General features: G+C 44.3%; 1 protein-coding gene across 4 annotated transcripts; it reads right to left on the reverse strand.

Moving 5' to 3' along the window:
• Positions 1–11,968: 11,968 nt before the first annotated feature.
• Positions 11,969–19,530, reverse strand: LOC117437902 (zinc finger FYVE domain-containing protein 16-like). Of its 4 annotated transcripts, none has more exons than XM_034072637.1 (5): positions 19,512–19,530; positions 17,463–17,839; positions 16,771–16,959; positions 14,935–15,017; positions 11,969–13,363 (listed from the first exon to the last, which is right to left on the reverse strand). In XM_034072637.1, the coding sequence occupies exons 2-5, from the start codon at positions 17,590–17,592 to the stop codon at positions 13,202–13,204; spliced, it is 564 nt and encodes a 187-aa protein (XP_033928528.1). In that variant the 5' UTR covers positions 17,593–17,839; positions 19,512–19,530; the 3' UTR covers positions 11,969–13,201. The 4 variants fall into 4 exon arrangements, 3 of the variants coding, with proteins under 3 accessions (XP_033928528.1, XP_033928527.1, XP_033928529.1); XM_034072636.1 differs by lacking the exon at positions 19,512–19,530 and adding an exon at positions 17,997–18,593; XR_004550532.1 differs by lacking the exon at positions 19,512–19,530 and having other exon boundaries at positions 14,935–15,553; positions 16,771–16,897; positions 17,463–18,593.
• Positions 19,531–19,970: the final 440 nt, after the last annotated feature.

Below are 19,970 nucleotides of genomic sequence, written 5' to 3' on the forward strand. Positions count from 1 at the left end.
ACCAACCCATTGCTAGGGGACAGCGCCCAAGGGAGGCACATGCAGACCTGCTGCAGTTCCTTGCACACACAGCTGTTTGAGAGCACTGCTCCTTCCCAACAGCAGAATAGCTTGTCACCATTTTCCCAGTAGTCTTGCCGGCTTCTTTTTCCAGTGCCCCCACTGCTGCTGCAGCAAAGGAAAGGGACAGTGCTCTCTCTTCTGGAGACAGGAGGGGGAGAGGGACTGGGAACCCTTGCTGGGCTGTATCTTAAGAGCACCAGGCAGCATGCAGTCGGCCACCCAGAAGTTGAGGACAGACTCCAAACCGGTCGGCATGTTATCTGGCAATTAAGTAGTCAAGATTTTGTAAAGGACTATGTTTATGAAAGCTGGCAATGCTGAGTTTACGCTTGCAGGTAGCAAGGAAAAACGTTTCCTTACTGTCCTGGGCTCAGCAGGAGCAGTTATTTTTCTCGTTCTTAGTACCTGGTGCAGTGCTGTGGTTTTCACTTTCAGCCTGGGAACAGCACTGAGAACACCGATGATTTTAGTTGTTGCTCTGTAATGTTTAGTCTGACCGTGGACTTTCTGAGTCTCATGCTCTGCCAGGGAGGAGGGGAAGCCAGAAGGAAGCAGAGGCAGGACACCTGACCCAAACTAGCCAAAGAGATATTCCATACTCCAGCACGTCACGCCCAGTATATAAACTGTCACAGTATATAAACAGTTACCCAGAAGCGCTAGATCACTTACAAGCTGACAGACCTTGAGCAGAGGTACAACACTGATACCTGAACAATCTGGGAAATAACAAGGGGAGAAAATACAAAGTGGGAAAGAAAAACCTCAAATAAACACAAGTGCTGTACAGTACAATGCCTTAGAATGCACTGACCGATACCCAGCCTGACCTGAGCAGCAACCTGGGCCTTCCAGGTAACTGTCCCCCGTTTACACAGTGGGCATGACGCGCTGTGGTGTGGCATACCCCTTTGGCTAGTTTGGGTCAGGTGTCCTGTCTCTGCTTCCTCCCGGCTTCCCATCCTCCCTGGCAGAGCACAAGTCTAAGAAAGTCCTTGGTCAGAGTAAATCTTACTTAGGAACAACTAAAACCACTGGTGTGTTATCAGCTCTTCCAGCATGTTCCACAGAGGCATAATTTCAAAGGGCATACTACTTTTTTGGCCCATTCACATACTCTAGGTACTTAATGCAAGAAAGACCACAGCCACTCCATCTTTTGAAAATTAAGACAAGGATTCTCTCTCCTTCTTCCTTCTTTCTGTTAAAAAGAGCTGAGAACTTCAGGGGCAGGTTTGCTCTTATGTTTTCAGGAGACTATTAACAACCTCTTTTGAAAGGGATTAGGCACCCAGTACACAAACACACAAACCCCAGATAAAGCTCTTAAGTTCCCATGTTCAGTGACTTCTGAACAGCCCATCTGTTGCTCTCAGTCTGTTTTCCTTCCATCTCCTATTGCCTCTTTTTTTAACAGAAACCAGACTTTCTGTTAGTTTCCATTTTGCTTGCAGTGACTAGCTGTTCAGCTCGGCCAGCTCCAGCAATATGCCTGGTGGAAGGACGCACCTCTAGCTGGTTTTCCATTGCTTGTTTTTCTGCTAGAAACTTGCCAGTTTGGGTTAAAATCTAAACTTTCTGAGCGGGAAGATGGAGCTAAGGATCATCCTCAGCCTTCCTGCGACTTTACAACCAGCTTTCAACACAGCTGTGTGTTTTAACACTGACCTGCCCAAATACCTGCAAACCCACCAAAACAGAAACAGGAAAGCTTGGTTTAAGGGTGCTGATAGAATTTTCCAGAGGAATTAAAAATGCCCTTGTGTTTTCTAAAGGGTGCTCAACACAGTCCAGGACAGGAACTCCCGCATGAAGATCATGAAGACCCGTTGTCTGTGGCAGAGGTGGAGAACCTCCACTCCTCAGAGTGAGGGGTGAGGGTTAACAACACAAGGATGCCCCCCACCTTTGAGGTGATCAGAGAGGGCAACAGCCTTGTTTTAGTTTTATATTCTCTCTGCTTCTTATCTCCCTTATCATAATTATTTGTAGTAGGAGTATTCCATTGTACTTTATTAAACTGTTCTCATCTCAACCTGCAGGTTTCGCATCATTCCCATTTTCCTCCCTTCCCACCTGGGGGACAGAGCAGGGGTGAGAGAGAGTCCTTAGCTGCCGGCTGGGTTGAAACCATGACACATCTCCAGTGCAGACTTCCCTCCTGCCTCTCAAGGAGCTCCATGATGTTGGCTCCACAACACAGGCTCAAAAGGCCTAAATTAGTATCTATGGGGTAAAAGAAGGTAAATCCCATTGGTTGCAGGTGCTGTCCTTACATTAAGAGCTTTTTTTTCCCTCCCCATAAAATCTAGTCTTTAGGTGCCACCAGTTCATTTCCCCAGTCAATTCTCAAATCCCCATGAAAAATAATGTAGTAAAGCTGAAATAACCCCAGGAGAGGAGGAGCAGGTTTGCCTGTGCTACACGTTCCCTGCATTGAGGGTCCATCCTGCTGCAGGTCTGACGCTGCCAGGCACAGACAGGGGTAAGCAGGGTCAAATGCCATCATTAGGCGTGACCAGGGAGAGTCATTCCTGCGTGAGAGGCCTGGCTGGGACTTTGTTGAGAGCCACAGAGTGGCAGGCACATGCCCTTTGTACCTGGGGGGACCCTACTGGGGTTGATTTGGGGGCATTCACCTCTCCAGCACAGCCAACACCAACCAATGCCACTCATCTTCACTGCTGGAACCCCACCAAGGTCAAGCTACTCCAGTGCCAAAAGAACATCAGGACTCAGAGCTCTTTAATGAAGAGGGGAGAAGGAGATGAACCCCAAGGACTGGCTCTCATACAAGAAATAATCAACTTGGCAGCGATGCCTTGCACCATTTTCCGTTTTGCTCTGTCCCAGAGCACTTAAATCAATCCAGTTTAGTCTCACTGCTTCTCAGGTTAACACCCCCCCCCCCCCCCCCCGGCCCCCCAAGACAAACCCTTCCAGCTCTCAGAGGGGGGAAATCTGGGAAACGACCCCTCCAGGACACATCCAAACTGACTTAAATGAAGTTAACGTCATCCGCTGAAGCAATAAAGTGCTGTCATATCACGCAGTGCACTGATTGATTACTATTAAACCCACACAGACATGGATATTTTCCTTCCTGCTTCTCCCAGATCACTTTGCCAGGATCCCAGTGGCACCCAACAGCCAGACCACGCACATAAAACCAACAACTGAGGTTCTTCATCAGTATGTGTCCTGGGTTCAGCAGTAGCAGTCATTTTCATCCTTCTAAGTAGCTGGTGCCGTGCTGTGTTTTTGACTTTAGTCTGAGAACGATGTTGTGAACAAACCGGTGTTTTTAGTTGTTGCTAAGACACCTCATGCCATCAGGGCAGAGATGTCACATACAGATAGGCTTGTGATCAAGGAGTGGACTTAACAATGGATGCTATTGCCCAAGTTATTCAAGAGTGAGAAACGTACTGCAGTTAAGCAAGCCAAGAGGCTAAAGCCTCTTTGCTATGGAGGATGACGGCTGAAATACAATTGTGGGGAGGCCTGGCAGATTGATTATATCACACTGCCACCAACCCGCCAAGGCAAGCACCATGTGCTTACCATGGTGGAAGCAATCACCAGATGGCTGAAAACATACGCTGTGCCCCAGGCCACTGCCCGGAGCACTATCCTGGGCCTTGAGAAACAGGTTTTGTGGTGACATGGCACCCCAGAGAGAACTGAGTCAGACAGTGGGACTCAATTCCGAAACAACCGTATAGACACTTGGGCCAAAGAGGATGGCATTGAGTGGGTATATCACATCCCCTACCATGCACCAACCTCTGGGATCAAATGGTACAATGGGCTGTTAAAAACTACACTGAGAGCAATGGGTGGTGGGAACTTCAAACACTGGGATCCACATTTACCAAAACCCACCTGGTTGGTCAACACTGGGGGATCTGCCAACAGGGCTGCGCCAGCCCAATCAAAACTTTCACATACTGTAGAAGGAGATAAAGTTCCTGTGGTGCACATGAAGAATTTGCTGGAGAAGACAGTCTGGGTTATTCCTGCTTCACGTAAAGGCAAACCCACTCATGGGATAGCTTTTGCTCAGGGACCTGAGTATACTTGGTGGGTGATGGGGGAAGATGGGGAATTCCCATGTGTACCTCAAGGAGATTCAGTCTGGGGGGGAAACAGCCAATGAATTCAATTATATGCTGTTGCCTGGTATGTAACACTTTCATAGCCCATCAGCTGGATGCCCATCCCCACTACTCTGGACTTTGAAAAGAAGAAATGTGCTGTTATGATCATCAACAGGGAATAAAGTCCTGAGAAAAGCCAACAGCAGCAGCAGAACTGTCCTCACGTCACCATCAACTGACTTCCCTCCGTTCATCATCCTAACAAGGAATGAACTTTGACAAAACCAGGTGAGCTCAGGGGAAGCAGGGGGAGGAAGAATGGGGAGGAATGAGTGAGCGGCTCTGTGGTTCCAGGTTACAGGCTCAGCTTAAACCACAAAATACGGTTATTACAGTGAAGGGTGATGGAATGGGCTAATGCTCAAACTGGGATGGAGAAATGCCCTAAACCGAACCTAAGTAATTTCCTTCAAAAACATAAAGAAACAAACTGGGGAAACAGAAGGAGGAGAGGGCAAGGGGGGGGGGGGGAACCCCAAAAGGTATGAAAATAGCTTGGATTTGGTACTGATGAGCCACAAGACCAAACCGTTTCTCCCTCTGAACAGTTTCTTGATGTTTTACTGGCTAGTGGGAGGTAACAGCTCTCTGGGGAAACAATATTCACCTTTCATGTGGGAAAAATGGCACTGTAACAGTAATCAAGGTAAATGCAGCCAGCAAAATGCACAGGGAAGAGGCACGGCCTCATGACTGTGCTGTGCTTGAAGCTTCCCTGAAGCTGTGTGTTCAGGTCAGCTCTTCCCTCCACTTTGTCTTTCCCCCTAACCCAGGTGTCAAGCCCCTTCCCCCGTTACTCCTAAAACCAGCCCACGCCACCGTCTCCCACTCAAACCTTCCCCTTCCACTGTTCCACAGGTTCCCAAAACCTTTATTTCACACACAACCCTCTCCACCGACTTCCACTTCCCCACACACTCTCCTCAGGGAGAGGCACCCTCCCCACACCGCAGCTCTGAACCTCTGCAGCCACATTCAGGGCTGGGAGCAGCGTTTTCGTTATGGGAAACCCCTCTCGTTTGGAGCTAATGTAGACCCGCAGGCTCCTGGAAATGTGGGAGCAGCGTTTCCCTCAGGAGCCCCCATCACCTCAACCCCTCTCTTGTCCGGGACAGCCTTTCCCTTGTTTCCACCTTCTTTCTGCACCTCAGCCCTAGGGCATCCCCTCAGGCTGTTCCAGGGGTCAGAAATATCATCTCGGAGCCAACTTTTCCTTTCTACATCTCGCTCAGGAGGCTTGCTGTCCTCACGTTACCCTCAAGTTTTGCTGTGGCTGGACATGAAACCACCTGTAAGTGGCCATAGCACTGTCAGCAGCATGGACCAGCACCCTTCTGGCAATGAGACCGCCTTTCCTTTGGAGAGGCAGCTCCCTCGATGCCCCAGAGCCCAAGGCTGGTATGAGCGTGGCTCTCTACCGGGATCCCTGCCCAGCTGCAGAGCACCGGCACTGGCTGGGCTGGATATCGCACCGGGACTCCCACCCTCAGTCACTGACACGTGCTCCCCTGTGCCTGGCAAAGGAAGGTGGCTCTGTTAAGCTCATCGGGCACAGTGAGCATGCAGCTCTTGCTCTTCATGCCTGAGAATCATAGAATCCCACACTGGTTTGGGTTGGCAGCAACCTTAAAGCTCAGGCAGTCCCAACCCCCTGCCATGGGCGGGGATACCTCACATTAGACCATGTTGCCCGAGGCTCTGTCCAACCTGGCCTTGAACACTCCCAGGGGTGGACCATTCACCCCATCTTTGATCCCAGAGCAATAGGAGAAGGCTCGCTCGACTCTCCAAACCTCGCAGCGCATGCAGAAGGACCCCAGGCACAAGCCAGGCTGGGCCTCGCCACACGGGACATCACAAGGGGGCATCAGTGCAGCCTGTGCACTGGGACCAGCACATCCCGCTGCAGCCGCCCTCCACAGGGTCCTGCTGACCCCAAAGAGAAGGCCCTGGCCCCCAGGACTCTCCCAGCCCTGCAAGAGGCTGCCTACGGCACCACTAGCAGTGCTCCATTGACTCTGGAGTGAAGGAGATGGAGATCAACAAATTCACTGTTCAATAAGTTCCAAGGAAGGACATACGGCTTCTAGGCTGTACCAGCAACACATGGGTGAGATAAGACACTTCACTAGGACTGAGGATGGGAAATGTCCAGTGTATACACCAGATGGACATGTCAATGAAGCTGTACCTGTCAGTCTGAGGACCCTTTCTACCATCAGGTGACCACCACTGCTGGTAAAAAGTACTGGAAGTTTCTCATCTCCCTGCCTCCCAGTATGAACTTTTACCTCATGGGTCTTCTAACTTGTAACTTGTTAAGATTTGGATGATATTGAATGCTTGCAAAGGATTTAATCCAGGGAGCCACGGATTTGCTTAGATGAGACCACTGGGCTGAAGATAGTATTCATAGTATTACGTGAAAACTAGTATTTGTGGCTTTGTCATCTGGAAAATGAGCAAACGCTGAAGCCAGCTCATGTTCATTTTCTCATTGCTCAAATGGTCAAAAGGAGCATGACCAGCAGGTCAAAGGAAGTGATCCTGCCTCTCTGCTCTGCTCACGTGAGACCTCACTTGGAGTACTGTGTGCAGTTCTGGTGTCCTCAACATCAAAAGGACATGGAACTGTTGGAACAAGTCCAGAGGAGGGCCATGAGAATGATCAGGGGACTGGAGCACCTCCTGTATGAAAACAGGCTGAGAAAGTTGGGGCTGTTCAGCCTGGAGAAGAGAAGGCTGCATGGAGACCTCATAGCAGCCTTCCAGTATCTGAAGTGGGCCTACAGGGATGCTGGAGAGGGACTCTTCATTAGGGACTGTAGTGACAGGACAAGGGGTAATGGGTTAAAACTTAAACAGGGGACATTTAGACTGGATATAAGGAATAAGTTCTTTACTGTTAGGGTGGTGAGGCACTGGAATGTGTTGCCCAGGGAGGTAGTGAATGCTCCATCCCTGGCAGTGTTCAGCACCAGGCTGGATGAAGCCTTGGGTGATATGGTTTAGTGTGAGGTGTCCCTGCCCACGGCAGGGGAGTTGGAACTAGATGATCTTAAGATCCTTTCCAACCCTAACTATTCTATGATTCTATGACCAACACCCCCAGTTTGTAGCGATAAAGTCACTTTTTCTGTGACTGGAGATGGTGACTCCCTGACGTACGTGCCAGTATCTGCCAAAGAGCCGCCCTCCACAGGGTTCAGCTGACCCCAAAGAGAAGGCTCCAGCCCCCAGGACTCTCCCAGCCCTACAAGAGGCCACACACCAGCAGCACCAGCGATGCTCCATCGGCTCTGGAGTGAAGGAGATCAACAAATTCCTCTTTCACTGACACAGTGGCTGCGGCTGCCGCTGTGGTAGAATCAGAGAAAAACAACAGCCTGAAAATCACTTAAGAGTTCTTTTCATCAGGGTAGGGGGACGAAAAGACCTATGCTTTAATGCTTTAAAATTGAGCGTTCCCATGGGGGGCAGGAGGAAAGGGAAAGTACAGCACATCAGGACAAGGATGTAATACCAGTAGGACTGATGATATGAACACTGATGATGGGTGTTTCAGGAACGTTTAAAATGAAGGAAGAAACAACAAACCAAATCAAAAGCAACCACTCAGACACCACCCACACCCAAATCCCAGAAAGAAGCAGGTATGTGGTATTCTTTCGGAAAGTGTTTTCAGATACATCCAGTCTGTTTTTGGGATGATCGTTTTGTGGAGGAGCAGGAAGCAATTACTAAAGGCAGTCCAAGATGGAAGGAAAAAGTAAAATCTTTTAGACATCATCTTTTTGTTTCTGACCATTCACTGAAGTCTCTTAACACAGGATATTCCAAACACGGAGAAGGCTAGGGCATGCATACACTGGGAAAGTTGGTTTTGTGAGCTGTTTGTAGCAGGCAGCAAGCACAGGAACTGAACGGGTTGGCACTGTCCAGAATGTGCTCCTGGCACCTGGTATTGTGTTGGTTTGTGTCACTTGTGAGGGAGAGCTGATGCTTCCACATGGCCTTTCATATGGCCTGTATGTTCATGTGACATTAAGAGCATAGGTACCCCCCCCAGCACATCATAAAGGGAGGAAGAGCTAATTGCCAGGGAGGACGCTTCCACAGGGACACCCTCCATAAGGACACCCATTTTCGATGGCTACTATGGAATCCTGGAGACACTCTGCTCTGAAACTGAATACAGACCCTGGAGGACTCCCACCACCAAAGACGATGACTACAGACCTCTGGGACACTGCTGGATCCACAGTGCTGCCTATCTCTCTGCACTTTGAATTCTTGCTTCATTTCTATCTTTTTTTTTCCAATCTGTCCTATCACTGTATCTTTTTTATAATAATTTCCTTTTTAAAAATAATTGTCTTTTGTAATAAACCATCTGATCAATTACAGTACTTGACCTCACTTGATTCTTAATTTCACTCTTGGGATCATGAATTAAAGGGGTCCAGCACTGGGGTTTTCTCCAGTCGGATACTGACAAGACTTCGCACCAGTCTAGATAGATGACATCCACAGTCCTTCCTTTGTCCACTGGTGTAGTAACCTCATCATAGAAGCTATTTCAGTCATTTGGGTGAGTAGAATTAATTCTTCCATACTCTGAAGGACTGATGAAATAGTCAGGTGAAGTCCCTGTGTTGGGTTTCCTCCTCCTGAATGGGCAAGAGGTTACTCTGAGCAGCGAGAAGGTCTGTATCTGCATTGGATTTAATGTGGCTTTCTGCAGCCAGCTTCAATGTTTCCCTGTAATAAAAATTAAAAAAAAAAAAAATCTCACTGCAATGAAAGAATGGTCCCATGGTGATTGTCCATACTGTCCTGAAGCCAAGAACAGGTTAAATTCCCACACAGGCTGCCAAGAAAGCAGAAAGATGGGTTGGCATCAAATTAATGTGCATCTGCATTTCCTTGGAAAAGTCTTGGACCTGACACTTTTTCTAAAGAATCGGATACAAATTGGCTCGGTTACAAAATTCCTCAGCATTTGTTAATGAGCAGCTTCATGGTCTCTTGCGCAAGTCAAGAAGCCTTTTTGTAAGTTTTGGATGTTGCAGATGAACAGATGGAAGAAAATGGAGAAAAGAAAAAGGAAACCAGAGCAAGATTTCTTTGTGAATCCATGTGCATAGTTCTTGTTTTCTTTGATAATTCCTGTCCATTTGAGTAGGGTATGTCAAATTTGAGTCAGAAGTAATGAAAAAGTGAAACTTAGAGGTATCTTTGCAAAGTGCTTTAATAGGTAGGAAACATGGACTTTCTACATCATCACAGTACTGTCTGCAAAGATATTTCCTCCCTGACACAACTGTAGAGTAACCTGGAACTCCTTCTGCTCAATGAAAAAAAGTTAAAAACACAGAGATCTTGTGAATGCCTCTGGCTGTTTTCTGCTTTGGAGAATTTGTTCATACGTGTCTGATCCATTTTCACCACCACAGAAGGTATTCAGTACCTCAGCCTTTTCCATGCCCTGTGTAACCAGGTTCCCCTGCCCTGTTCAGCAATGGGCCCCCATTTTCCCATCTTGCTTTTGTCACCCATGTACTATAGGGGCCCTTCTTCTAGTCTCATATACATGGCCAGATTCATCTTTTTCCACTCCTGCCCAGCCCTGCCCTGCTGCGCAATGGTAGCTAACCCAGGACACCCAAAGGCAACAGACTGTCATTGCTTTTAAACTTTCATTTGCAAGCCCCAGACAGAGGCAGCTGGCACAGCCCCGGGAATGTTTTCAGCTGCATCCTCAGTGCCAGTGCCCTTAAAGATACAGTCTATGTGAACCTTTGGGCAGGCTGTCCACCTGTAAATAAGTCACTCCTTCGATACCTGGGTGATGCTGGCTCACTGAGGCCACTGGGCTATGCTGCAGGTGTTTGTTAGAAATTGAATGCCTAGAAATGCCTAGGAATGACTGTGGTGAGGCCCTGGCACAGGTTGCCCAGAGAAGCTGTTGCTGCCCCACCCTGGTGTGAAATATACAGGGATGATTCGTGTCAGGAATTTAGGCGTCCTTGTCGCCTTTGCACTTGGTGTGAAACCAGCCCTCCTTTCTGACCGTGATTATCATAAGTGCTCCTGTCAATAAGGAGAAACAAAGGGGATAATCTCTCCTAACCAATTGCTTTGTTTTTCAAAGGGGGCTTCCGTTTAACTATTTGACTGGCCCAAGGAGGTTAGATAACCAAGAGATAAATTTCGTGTCAGGGATTTGGGCGTTCTTGCCGCCTTTGCACTTGGTGTGAAACCAGCCCTCCTTTGTGACCGTGATTATCATAAGTGCTCCTGTCAATAAGGAGAAACAAAGGGGATAATCTCCCCTAATCAATTGCTTTGTGTTTCAAAGGGGGCTTCCGTTTAACGGTTTGACTGGCCTAAGGGGGTTAAATAATCAAGAGATACATTTCGTTACAGGATACTGCAAACTTGGGCACTAGGCAAATAACCATATAAGATAGAACAAAATGTTAAGCTTGTAAGCATTTTTTCTGTCAATACATTACTAAGTAAATTCAGCAACGTCCTCACCGGAAAAAGACCCCAGCAAACAAGAAAAGAACAAAGGAAAAGGGGGCCACGTCGACATTCGGGTAAAGAAGACAACAAGATTGGCTAAAACCCAAATCTGAGAAGTATAAGAGACTGTACTCCAAAGATCCCGGGTGTGCGTTGCTGGTGGAGCGGAGACTCCCCTGCGCACCCAGCGCTGTTTTACTTATTGCCTCTTTTAAATTTCTAATCAATTGTAAATAAAATCGACTGGGACAAAACCCGGTTTGCGGAAAATTTTTATAACACTGGCAGTGTCAAGGCCAGGTTGGCCAGGGCTTGGAGCAACCTGGTCTAGTGGAAGGTGTCCCAGCCTGTGGCAGGCGATTAGAACTGAATGAGCTTTAATATCCCTTTCAACCCAATCTATGATTCTATGTAGCTTTCTGGGGAAAAAAAGCATTCAAAGACAGGATACTGCCCCCAAAAAAGTGGTCTTTATTATTAAAAAAAAAAACACAACACAACAAAACTAACATGTAAGGTATCAAGCATTTTAGCGAACTTTATTGATCACTACTTTGTTGGGGGTCGAGCATGGGTGCTTGAACAGGCCTACAGCAAGCTGTGAGAAAGTGAACTTCTGACCCCAGGTTAAAAGAAGTGTCAAGATCAGCAAAACAGGAATGCAATAACAAGATGCCACTAATTGCAGAAGCATGATGTAACGCTAAGCTGAAGCGAAGGTGTGAAACCAATCAGGAGAGGTAAAGGGGAGTGTGTATCCCTCGTGAGCAAAGCGAAGCAGCCAATCAAGTAATGCGTGATCGCGTGTAAGACAGTATATTAAGAGCAGCCTTGTAATCAATAAACGGAGCATTTTGTGAACCTACATCGTATCGGTGTTTTCTCCCCTCCACCTGGCCGCGGCACTACTTGAAAGAGGTTAGTACAGAGCGAGCAGCAGGAGGCAGCTGCCTTATGTATCCCCTCAGGACGGACATTGTCCCCCTGGCCTGGCCGCCCCCAGCCTCTCCTTAACTGCCTGGATATTGCTTCTTTTCATGCTGGGAGAGGTTTTGTTTCTGGTGTGGTCTTCAGATCTTCCCCAGAGCTGCAGTTTGTCTGCAGAGGTTGCAATAATCAGCTTGACTGCAGCCTCAGCTTCCTCCAGGGCAAGATTGTGAACCCTGAACCTTTCTAAAACCAGTATTTTAAAGCATAGATAACAGCAAAGCAGATTAGGTTAAGTTATAAATTGTTTTTGATACAAAAACATAAAATATCCCCTTATTAGCATCAACAAGGCATCAAAGATTCAATACTCTCCTTAGAAAACTGTACCAGAATTTTTACTGAAAACAATATAGATCTTGTTTGTATTTAATTTTGGTTCTGTTCCTAATGAACAGCTGTGTGACAGTTACCAAACCCCACTACAGTTGTCTGAACCTCAGTACAAGTCACATATATATCACAACTATATAAATAGATCTTAATGACCCAGTATCAAAAATACATCCTATGCAAGAACCTCAGGTATACTAAAAATCAATCTGTTAATGAAAATCCACACTTAATAATTCTATTTTCCCTGAAAGTAAAGATGGCTATTAAGAAGTGGCAATGCAGTAGATCGAGCAGAAAACACACTGCAGAATTCTTGTCTGATTTATTGCTACATATAGATTACTCAAGGGTAATCTGGTTTTTTTAGTAATCCTCGAAAGGTCAAATTTTCAGGAGCCCCGAACACAGAGTAAAGAAAAAAGTAGTATTTATAAAAATAGCATCCATTTGAGTTAGGCAAATCCTTATAAATGATAGAAAGAAATCAGTTGATCTATAAAAAAAAAAAAATTAATTCAGAGCCTATGTTCCTAAAGCACCAGCATAGCATCCTGACATGAAGGACTTCAACTACAAAGTCTTCATAAACATATCTGTGAAATTCCTCCTCATGCAGGCCACAAACCACTGTCAGAAGGTGCCCACATATGACATCTGCAGTCAGCTACAGAGCATCTCACATTCAAATCTCAAATGACAAGAAAAGAGTTTTGTGCCAGCTTTTACTTCAGTGTTTTAGCTCACTTGCACATGGAAAAGCAGATGCTGCAGAGATAAGGTGTAGCCACAGCAATTTTCTGTAATGCATTTATCTGAGCTTAAGGGGCAAGACAGTATAGCTTAAAGTTACACTACACACAGTAAATGCTACAGCTGTGTAAAAAGGTAATAAAACCTGCCCTCTTTTGCACATGTATTAAGTGTAAACTTTCAGAACCTAAGGAAACATTACAAACAAGTTGTCTTTTGTGGTAAAGTAACCAGAGAGGATTTGAGGGTTTAAAAAACAATTTGAAAATCTATTAAGACATAACAGGTTTAAAACGTTAAGATTTTTAGTTTGTAGCATTGTAGCTTTGGTGTTCAGATCTAGCAAATCAGAGTATTGCTTGTAATCGACCTAATCAAACCAGATGCTCAATAATGAAAAATATTAACTCCATTTTCAATGGTAGACTTGTAGGATCTGACATTCCAGCATGAATCACAGGGATCAGACCGTTGTCCAATTCATTCAGATACTTCTGTGGAAAAAGGTGAGCTCCAGATCCAGCTAAGTACTCAACCTATAGGGAAAATATATTAATGTTGATATTTTAACACTTTCTGTATTAATAAGACAACACAAAGTGCAGCTTCTTGGTAAAGAGTATTTGGCTAGCATGAGGTGACAAAATAGCATTTGAAGACCGGCAGGGTTTTGAGGTCAATCATGACCAATAGGTCTTGAAGAGAAAGACAAGCAACATCTCCAAAGGGTCTACAGGGTCATACGTACTGTGTGTCCCATGCTGCTCATTCTGATGTCCAAAAGCAATCTGATTATATCCCAGTATCACAGTTACCAGTAGATTAATTTCAACATATACCACCAAAAACTACATTTTCAGGGCTGTATTTCCAGCTTCTCTCAAAAAAGATAAGGTATGACAGAGAAGAAAAGGATCTGAACTACTACCCAATCCTCTTTATTTTCCTATCCTTTTGGATCCTCAATCAATTTTTATCCTCTTTTGAATACCTAGGTTTAGATTTTTCAATTGTTAAGTTTGCCATCACGGATTAAGGACATGATCTGTGATTGTTCAACTGCTCGTTTGGCTTCAAAATTGGCCAAATTATTTCCAATTTCCTGATCAGAGTCACCTTGTTGATGTCCTTTACAGTACATAACAGCTACTTCTTCAGGTAGCTGAACAGCCTCCAGTAATTGTAGAATTTCTGTAGCATGCTGAAGATGCCACACTGGTACTGGCACTTCACCAATCAGGCAGAGAGCCGGCTCATGGAATGAAAGTGTAAGAGTCCTTCATTGACACACACTTTTTCAGATGGTGCAACTCCCCTGATACCTTATGTAATGACACAACAACAGTGGCAAATAGGAAAGAGGAACCAAAGACTGCAGTTTCATCTCTGCTCTAATGGCCTCCAGACTCTGAGAAGAGGATTTAGTGATCACCTAAATAATACATGCACAGTTTCTCCCACAGCCTTGCAGGATTTTCATCATGGTGCTGAAGATAAATTCCATGCAATTATCAGAAGAGGAGGGTCTGTGGTCAGGAGTACAGGCTTACTTAAAGTTTAAATCAAATTATTTGGGTAACAGAAGAAAAGCCTCCTCAGGGAATGGCACAAATTCCAGACTTGGTTTAGTCTGATGATTTTGCCAAAAACTTCTTTGCATAAGACAGTCAGACTGGTTAACTGTGGTAAGACTAAGTTTGTGTGACAAAGTAATTACTATTACAGTCAGACCACAGCATGTACCTCTCAAATGTTTTGAAAATGTGAAGAAAGATTTCAGAATTAAGACTAGACTACCTGCACCAAACCAATGTTTGTAAGACAAAATGCAAATGAACAACTATCACTACACTCCAGTGTCAATGTCAACATTTTTTTAATTCATTTAAAGCCATTTTTACTACCAGAACTAATACACAGCAACAGAACATGAGAGATGTGGCTTTTCTAACTCACTTCTTACCTAAGCTGATAAATTCAAGGTCACGTATGGAGAAGAAAAATAACAGCCTTTTTACTTTGGCAAAATAATTCTGCTTTCAAGAACAGAGTTTTGACAATAACTTACATAATCTAAATTACAACAGAAATAAAACATTTACTCCACAACAAGCAGATTCATAATTGTGGGTCCAATCTCACCAAAGAGTGGCTTCCGGTGCCTGAAACTTACTACAGGAGTGGGGTATGCTACAGTCAGGGCACAAAAAAAAGAAGAGGTCATGTTTACCCATCAACAACTGTAAAACTTGCTAATCCAAGTATTTATTTTCAGCTATAGCCCCTGTTTCTTAATCTCAGTACCTGATCAGCCAAAGGACCCAGAGCCCCTGCTTCCCTGTCCCCAACTTTTCCCCACCCAAGGTTAAATCCTACTGCAGCGTCACTGCATGGAACCACTCTCCTAGTGGCAGTAATTCTGTGGCAGAGACTTGTTGCTGCTTTCATATGTTTTGTCAGCTATGTTTCTTGCAATTGATGATCTGGGTGGAAACATCCCAGGTTCAGTCTTTGGGTCACCAACTTCTGTAGACATTGCAAAGGGTCTATAGCTGCTTGAATAAGAATACCATACGGGTTAACATCTGCGTTTGTGTTAATGCTATAATACAAAGTGAGGTGCCACTTAGCATTGATCATCAAGAATAGAGTGAGTGAGGATGTTCATACAAAGTAACATGCTTTGAAGTCCCATGGCTGCAGTGTGAAACGCATGGAGAAGGAACCTAGGGAAGGCAACGAAATGCAAAAAATCACAGACCACAGTATGAAACCAAAACAAGTGGCAGAGTAAACTCAAAACTGTAAGATCACAATGCAAAATGGGTAAAAAAAAAAAAAAAGACAAGTAGTTTCTCAAGAGAAAGAATACCAACAGAGAAGCTACTAGCCCTGCCAATGTGGAGACAGAAACCAGCCCAGCAGAAATATACTACTGACTCAAGAAATCTATAAACAAGCAAGTGATACATACTTATGGACTCAGCTTCTAGAATGGCAAGCTTATTTATCAAAAATGCATTCAGCTCAGGAAGGTTGTATATGATACATTTTTGAAATTCACTGCCCTTAAGCAACTGCTGCTGGCTGCACCTTTTCTGAACTCTTGTCCTCTAAATCACGAGCACCACAAGTGCCACAGGGTATGAAACAGCACTTATACTGCTAAATCATCTGCCTGTGTTATTCAAGCCAGGCACACAAGCTACTTTAGAAGGTGTTTAGGATGGTATCTCCAGTCAGGTCTTCCTCAAGCTAGCTTTATAAATTCTTCAAGGTCATGGGAAACTACATCAACACTTTCCTTTGGTAAGCCTGGAGCAGAGTCAGTATGACTCTTGCTGATTCACAAAAAAGCAGAAAGCACTCACATCAGCCTGCAACAGAGTGTGGAAAGTAATTCCTATGGGCACAACATCTGGTGGTGCACGTTTACATGCTCTCCACCACCTCACTTGGAAAGAATGCCTCCTGCATTTTCACGGGCCTAGAGATTTTAAACGTATTAATTACTAAGTTAGCCTTTTAAGTAATGAACTGCATTCATCGTATGAAGCAGTAATGTTTTGCCAACATGGTGAATTTCAGTAATTCAGAGAAATGAATTTGCCAGAACCATAAACTGGGCCTGTGAACTTTCCTTCAAAGCTTTCTCCCATGACAACAAAAGTCATAGATTTTGGTACTTTACTACTGTCAGTTTTGGTTTTTCAGCTTTCTTATTGGCTGAAGAAACAAAATTAGATCAAGGGAATCTAGCAGGACAATGTAAATTCTCAAGTGTCTCAGCAGGTGGCTCCCATGGATGAAACATAAGTCTTATACAAGTGTAATATAAAATACTGCAAAGAGGATTTTAAATATTTCACTTGTCTAAAACCCATGTATTTTCCAAAGGGAATTTTATACTTATACAGGTATTTTAAAGTGTTAAGAAACTTACCCCCATATTCTGCTCCCAGTCTCAACATTAAACAGATAGGAAAAACTTTTGCCCAGGGTATTTCCACCTTATGGACGAGAACACCGAAAAGAAAAGGGTGATCTGGTAGAATCTGATCAATAAGTTTCTGAAAAGTTGGCAAAAAAAACAGGAATCCTCCATGCGATGGATGTTCTTCCACTAGAGGATCTAAATGAATTAACACCCAACTTAGTTCAACATGTCAACCAACCACCCAAAAAAAGAACTGCAGATCATAGCATATGAAAAAGACTGTCCCATCCTCCTGCCTTAAGAGAGTGGTAATTATTCTCAGACTTACAACAGCTACCGATTAACCAATGAACACCTTAGCCTGAGATTCCAGCAACGTATAAAAATAAACCGGTAACTTACAATAAAGGTAGAATTAGGGCTATCATTCATTTGGCAATTACTGACTAATTCTGCATGCAGTCTCCTTACCCATACTCCAGTACTGTTAGTTACTATCAATGAGCAGTCAGTATTATAATGCATTGAAGTGATCAAGCATTCTTTTGATAATACACTGGTCTTGTTAATAATGCATGTTCAATTATCCAACAATCCAATGTGCAGCAAACAAATTAATTACTAGAACTGTACTAAATACAAACGATATACACACAAATTTGTATTCAGACATCTTGCTAAATTTTCTCAAAGTTTACCTTTTCCTTTTTCACCCACTGCAAGCAGAAGTGGTGGCAGTTTATCATCATCGGGAACAAGGCTGATCTTTGTGAGCACAGTTCTCAACACCACACAGTGCCCTGTAACTTGAAGGACTAACAGGCACATCACGAGTAGTCTGATCAGCTGAACTGGAACTAGTCTTCTCAGCTTCTGCAGCCGGAGAACACTCTTCAGTTTCTAGAATTACAGATGTATAACTATGTACCACCTCACTCTGACCTGGAACAGCCTGCTGTGCATCATCTGAAGAAACAGAAGGACATAATTCCTCCATTTTTGCAATATCATCACTGTCTTCCTTCTGTTTTGGACATACATCAGGCAATATGTCATATTGCTCTGGGTTTGCAGCCTGTGAAGAATAAATCAGTAAATAAAAATATATACACTCATGTCGCAGAAGAAGCTAAACTTTCATTACTAGCATTCTAAGAAGGAAAACCAGAAGTTCATATATATCTTCTCACAAATTCTGAGAATGCATCTCCTCTAAACAATAAGCAACCCACCAAATCTCTCCTGGATCTTCCTTTTGTCTTTTTTCCCATCTTTAGGAGCTACCTAAGGCGAAGATGCATCATTAATGTGTTTGTTTGGCAACACAAAATTCCTATCAGAACGCTGCAGACTGGTAATTTTTGCATATGACAGTCAAATGCAAGACAAACAACAGGAAACCAGGTACCCCTCCAGGAATGTTTAGTATCATTGTTTCTCCACTCAGCTACTGAACACTGTCATCACTAATGTGCCAGCATTTGGATCGGCATTTCAGTACTGCAAATGTATTTCTATGGTGCAATTCATTCATTTTCACACTCCTTTTTTTGTACAAGGATCTTGGAATCAAGCCATTTTCTGGGGCTATTTGTAGCCCTCTATCAGACTTCTATCAAAGTACATATGTGAGTGATCTCACACCACACCGTTAAGGTATTGAAAGCGTCTGCTAGACTGCCCCAACCTCTTCTGCCAATTCCTGTGTGTCCAGTCGTTTCTAATTAATGCATATGGTGACGTCTTTACTCCTGCTGCCCCATTCTTTCTCTGCTCTCTCTGTGAACCTCTCTCCTCTGTCTATTCACACCCCTAGACCTTAAAGGAGCAAGAGTTATGCCTTCCTTTAACATCACTACAGTGCGTAATATCTTACAGAAATTACCAGGAATAAATCAATATTTAGTTAGCAGATAAAAAAATAGCAATGTTAGCTGAAAAGGCAGGACCACTCTGTTTGCTGTTGCGTGTTTGGAGAGCTACAAAAAATCCATGTGGAGGTTAAAAAAGTACCCGTGCACAGCAGTGGCCAGGTCCCATTCTTCACGAGTTAGTCTATTTCACAGGACTGGTAAACTCAAGTAGTGTGGAACAATGGCTGATGGAGTGTGGGCATGCGAATTATGAAGGGCTGAATAATCCCTGATTTTGACTTGCACAACCCAGGCTTGAAACTGAGTGACAGTGAACTGTTGTGGACTGGCTGCAAAGCAGTGGGCATCTGTGCCCAATCCCAATGTCTTAGCATCAGAAAATGGCGTTTATGGAGAGTGCAGGCCACAATCCTAAGTCAGCAAGTGCCTACACGGAGCTTGACACGAACCAAGGATGAACAAAGCTGTGGGTAAAGAAGCAAAAGTAGCAGTGCAAGCAAGATGAGAAGAAACTGGGATGTGTTAAGACACAATAGTGAACTGTTAGCAAGTTTTGGAGACCAGAATCTCATACACTTAATGTAACCAAATTGTATCTTAGTTGCTGTGTGCTACACTGTACATGTATCCACTAATACAGCCAGCTCTTAATACAGCCAGTTACTGTGTACGTATCAAAGTATAATACACTGAGCCATTGTAAGCAGACGCAGAGACTAACATGGAAATTCTAGCTCAGCCAATAGCTATGTATAGATAGGCATGTGGACAGACTAATGTAGCCAATGGAAGAGTGTTTAGTAGCACGTGAGCTATCAATAACTGTATAAATATAGACGATTGTGATCAATAAAGGGGAACAAGACGTGTAACTCATATTGAGTCGTCCTCTTGATTCTGGGTTTCCTCCGACAAAATAGCCTATAAGTAGCCATTGACCAAGTCTGAGACTAAGGCACACAGAGGCTCTGTCAGGGATTTAGCAAACAAGGAGGTCTGTTCTGAATCCCCTGACTCAACAGGAGTCTCCCTTATCCGTTGTGTCTTCAGCCTCTGTACCAATCCTCTTTAGCTCGATTTTACCTCATTTTCCTTTGTACGCTTCATCTCTTGCAGTATGTCAGAGTGAAACTTGTCATCAAATTCTGTGAAGTCATGCCTGTATAAATAGTATTAAAATTGCTCTTGTTAATACCTTTGATAGTCATTCTTCAGCCATCCTAAATCACTTGTTTCGTGACACAAAGTCAGTGAAGAGGCATATTTTTTTCTGACAGCTTATTTCCTAACTAAGGATTCAGTTTTCTGCTGCCCATAACACCATATCTAGGA

The sequence above is a fragment of the Melopsittacus undulatus genome, chromosome Z (assembly GCF_012275295.1).
Source record: "Melopsittacus undulatus isolate bMelUnd1 chromosome Z, bMelUnd1.mat.Z, whole genome shotgun sequence".
Lineage (NCBI taxonomy): Eukaryota > Metazoa > Chordata > Aves > Psittaciformes > Psittaculidae > Melopsittacus > Melopsittacus undulatus.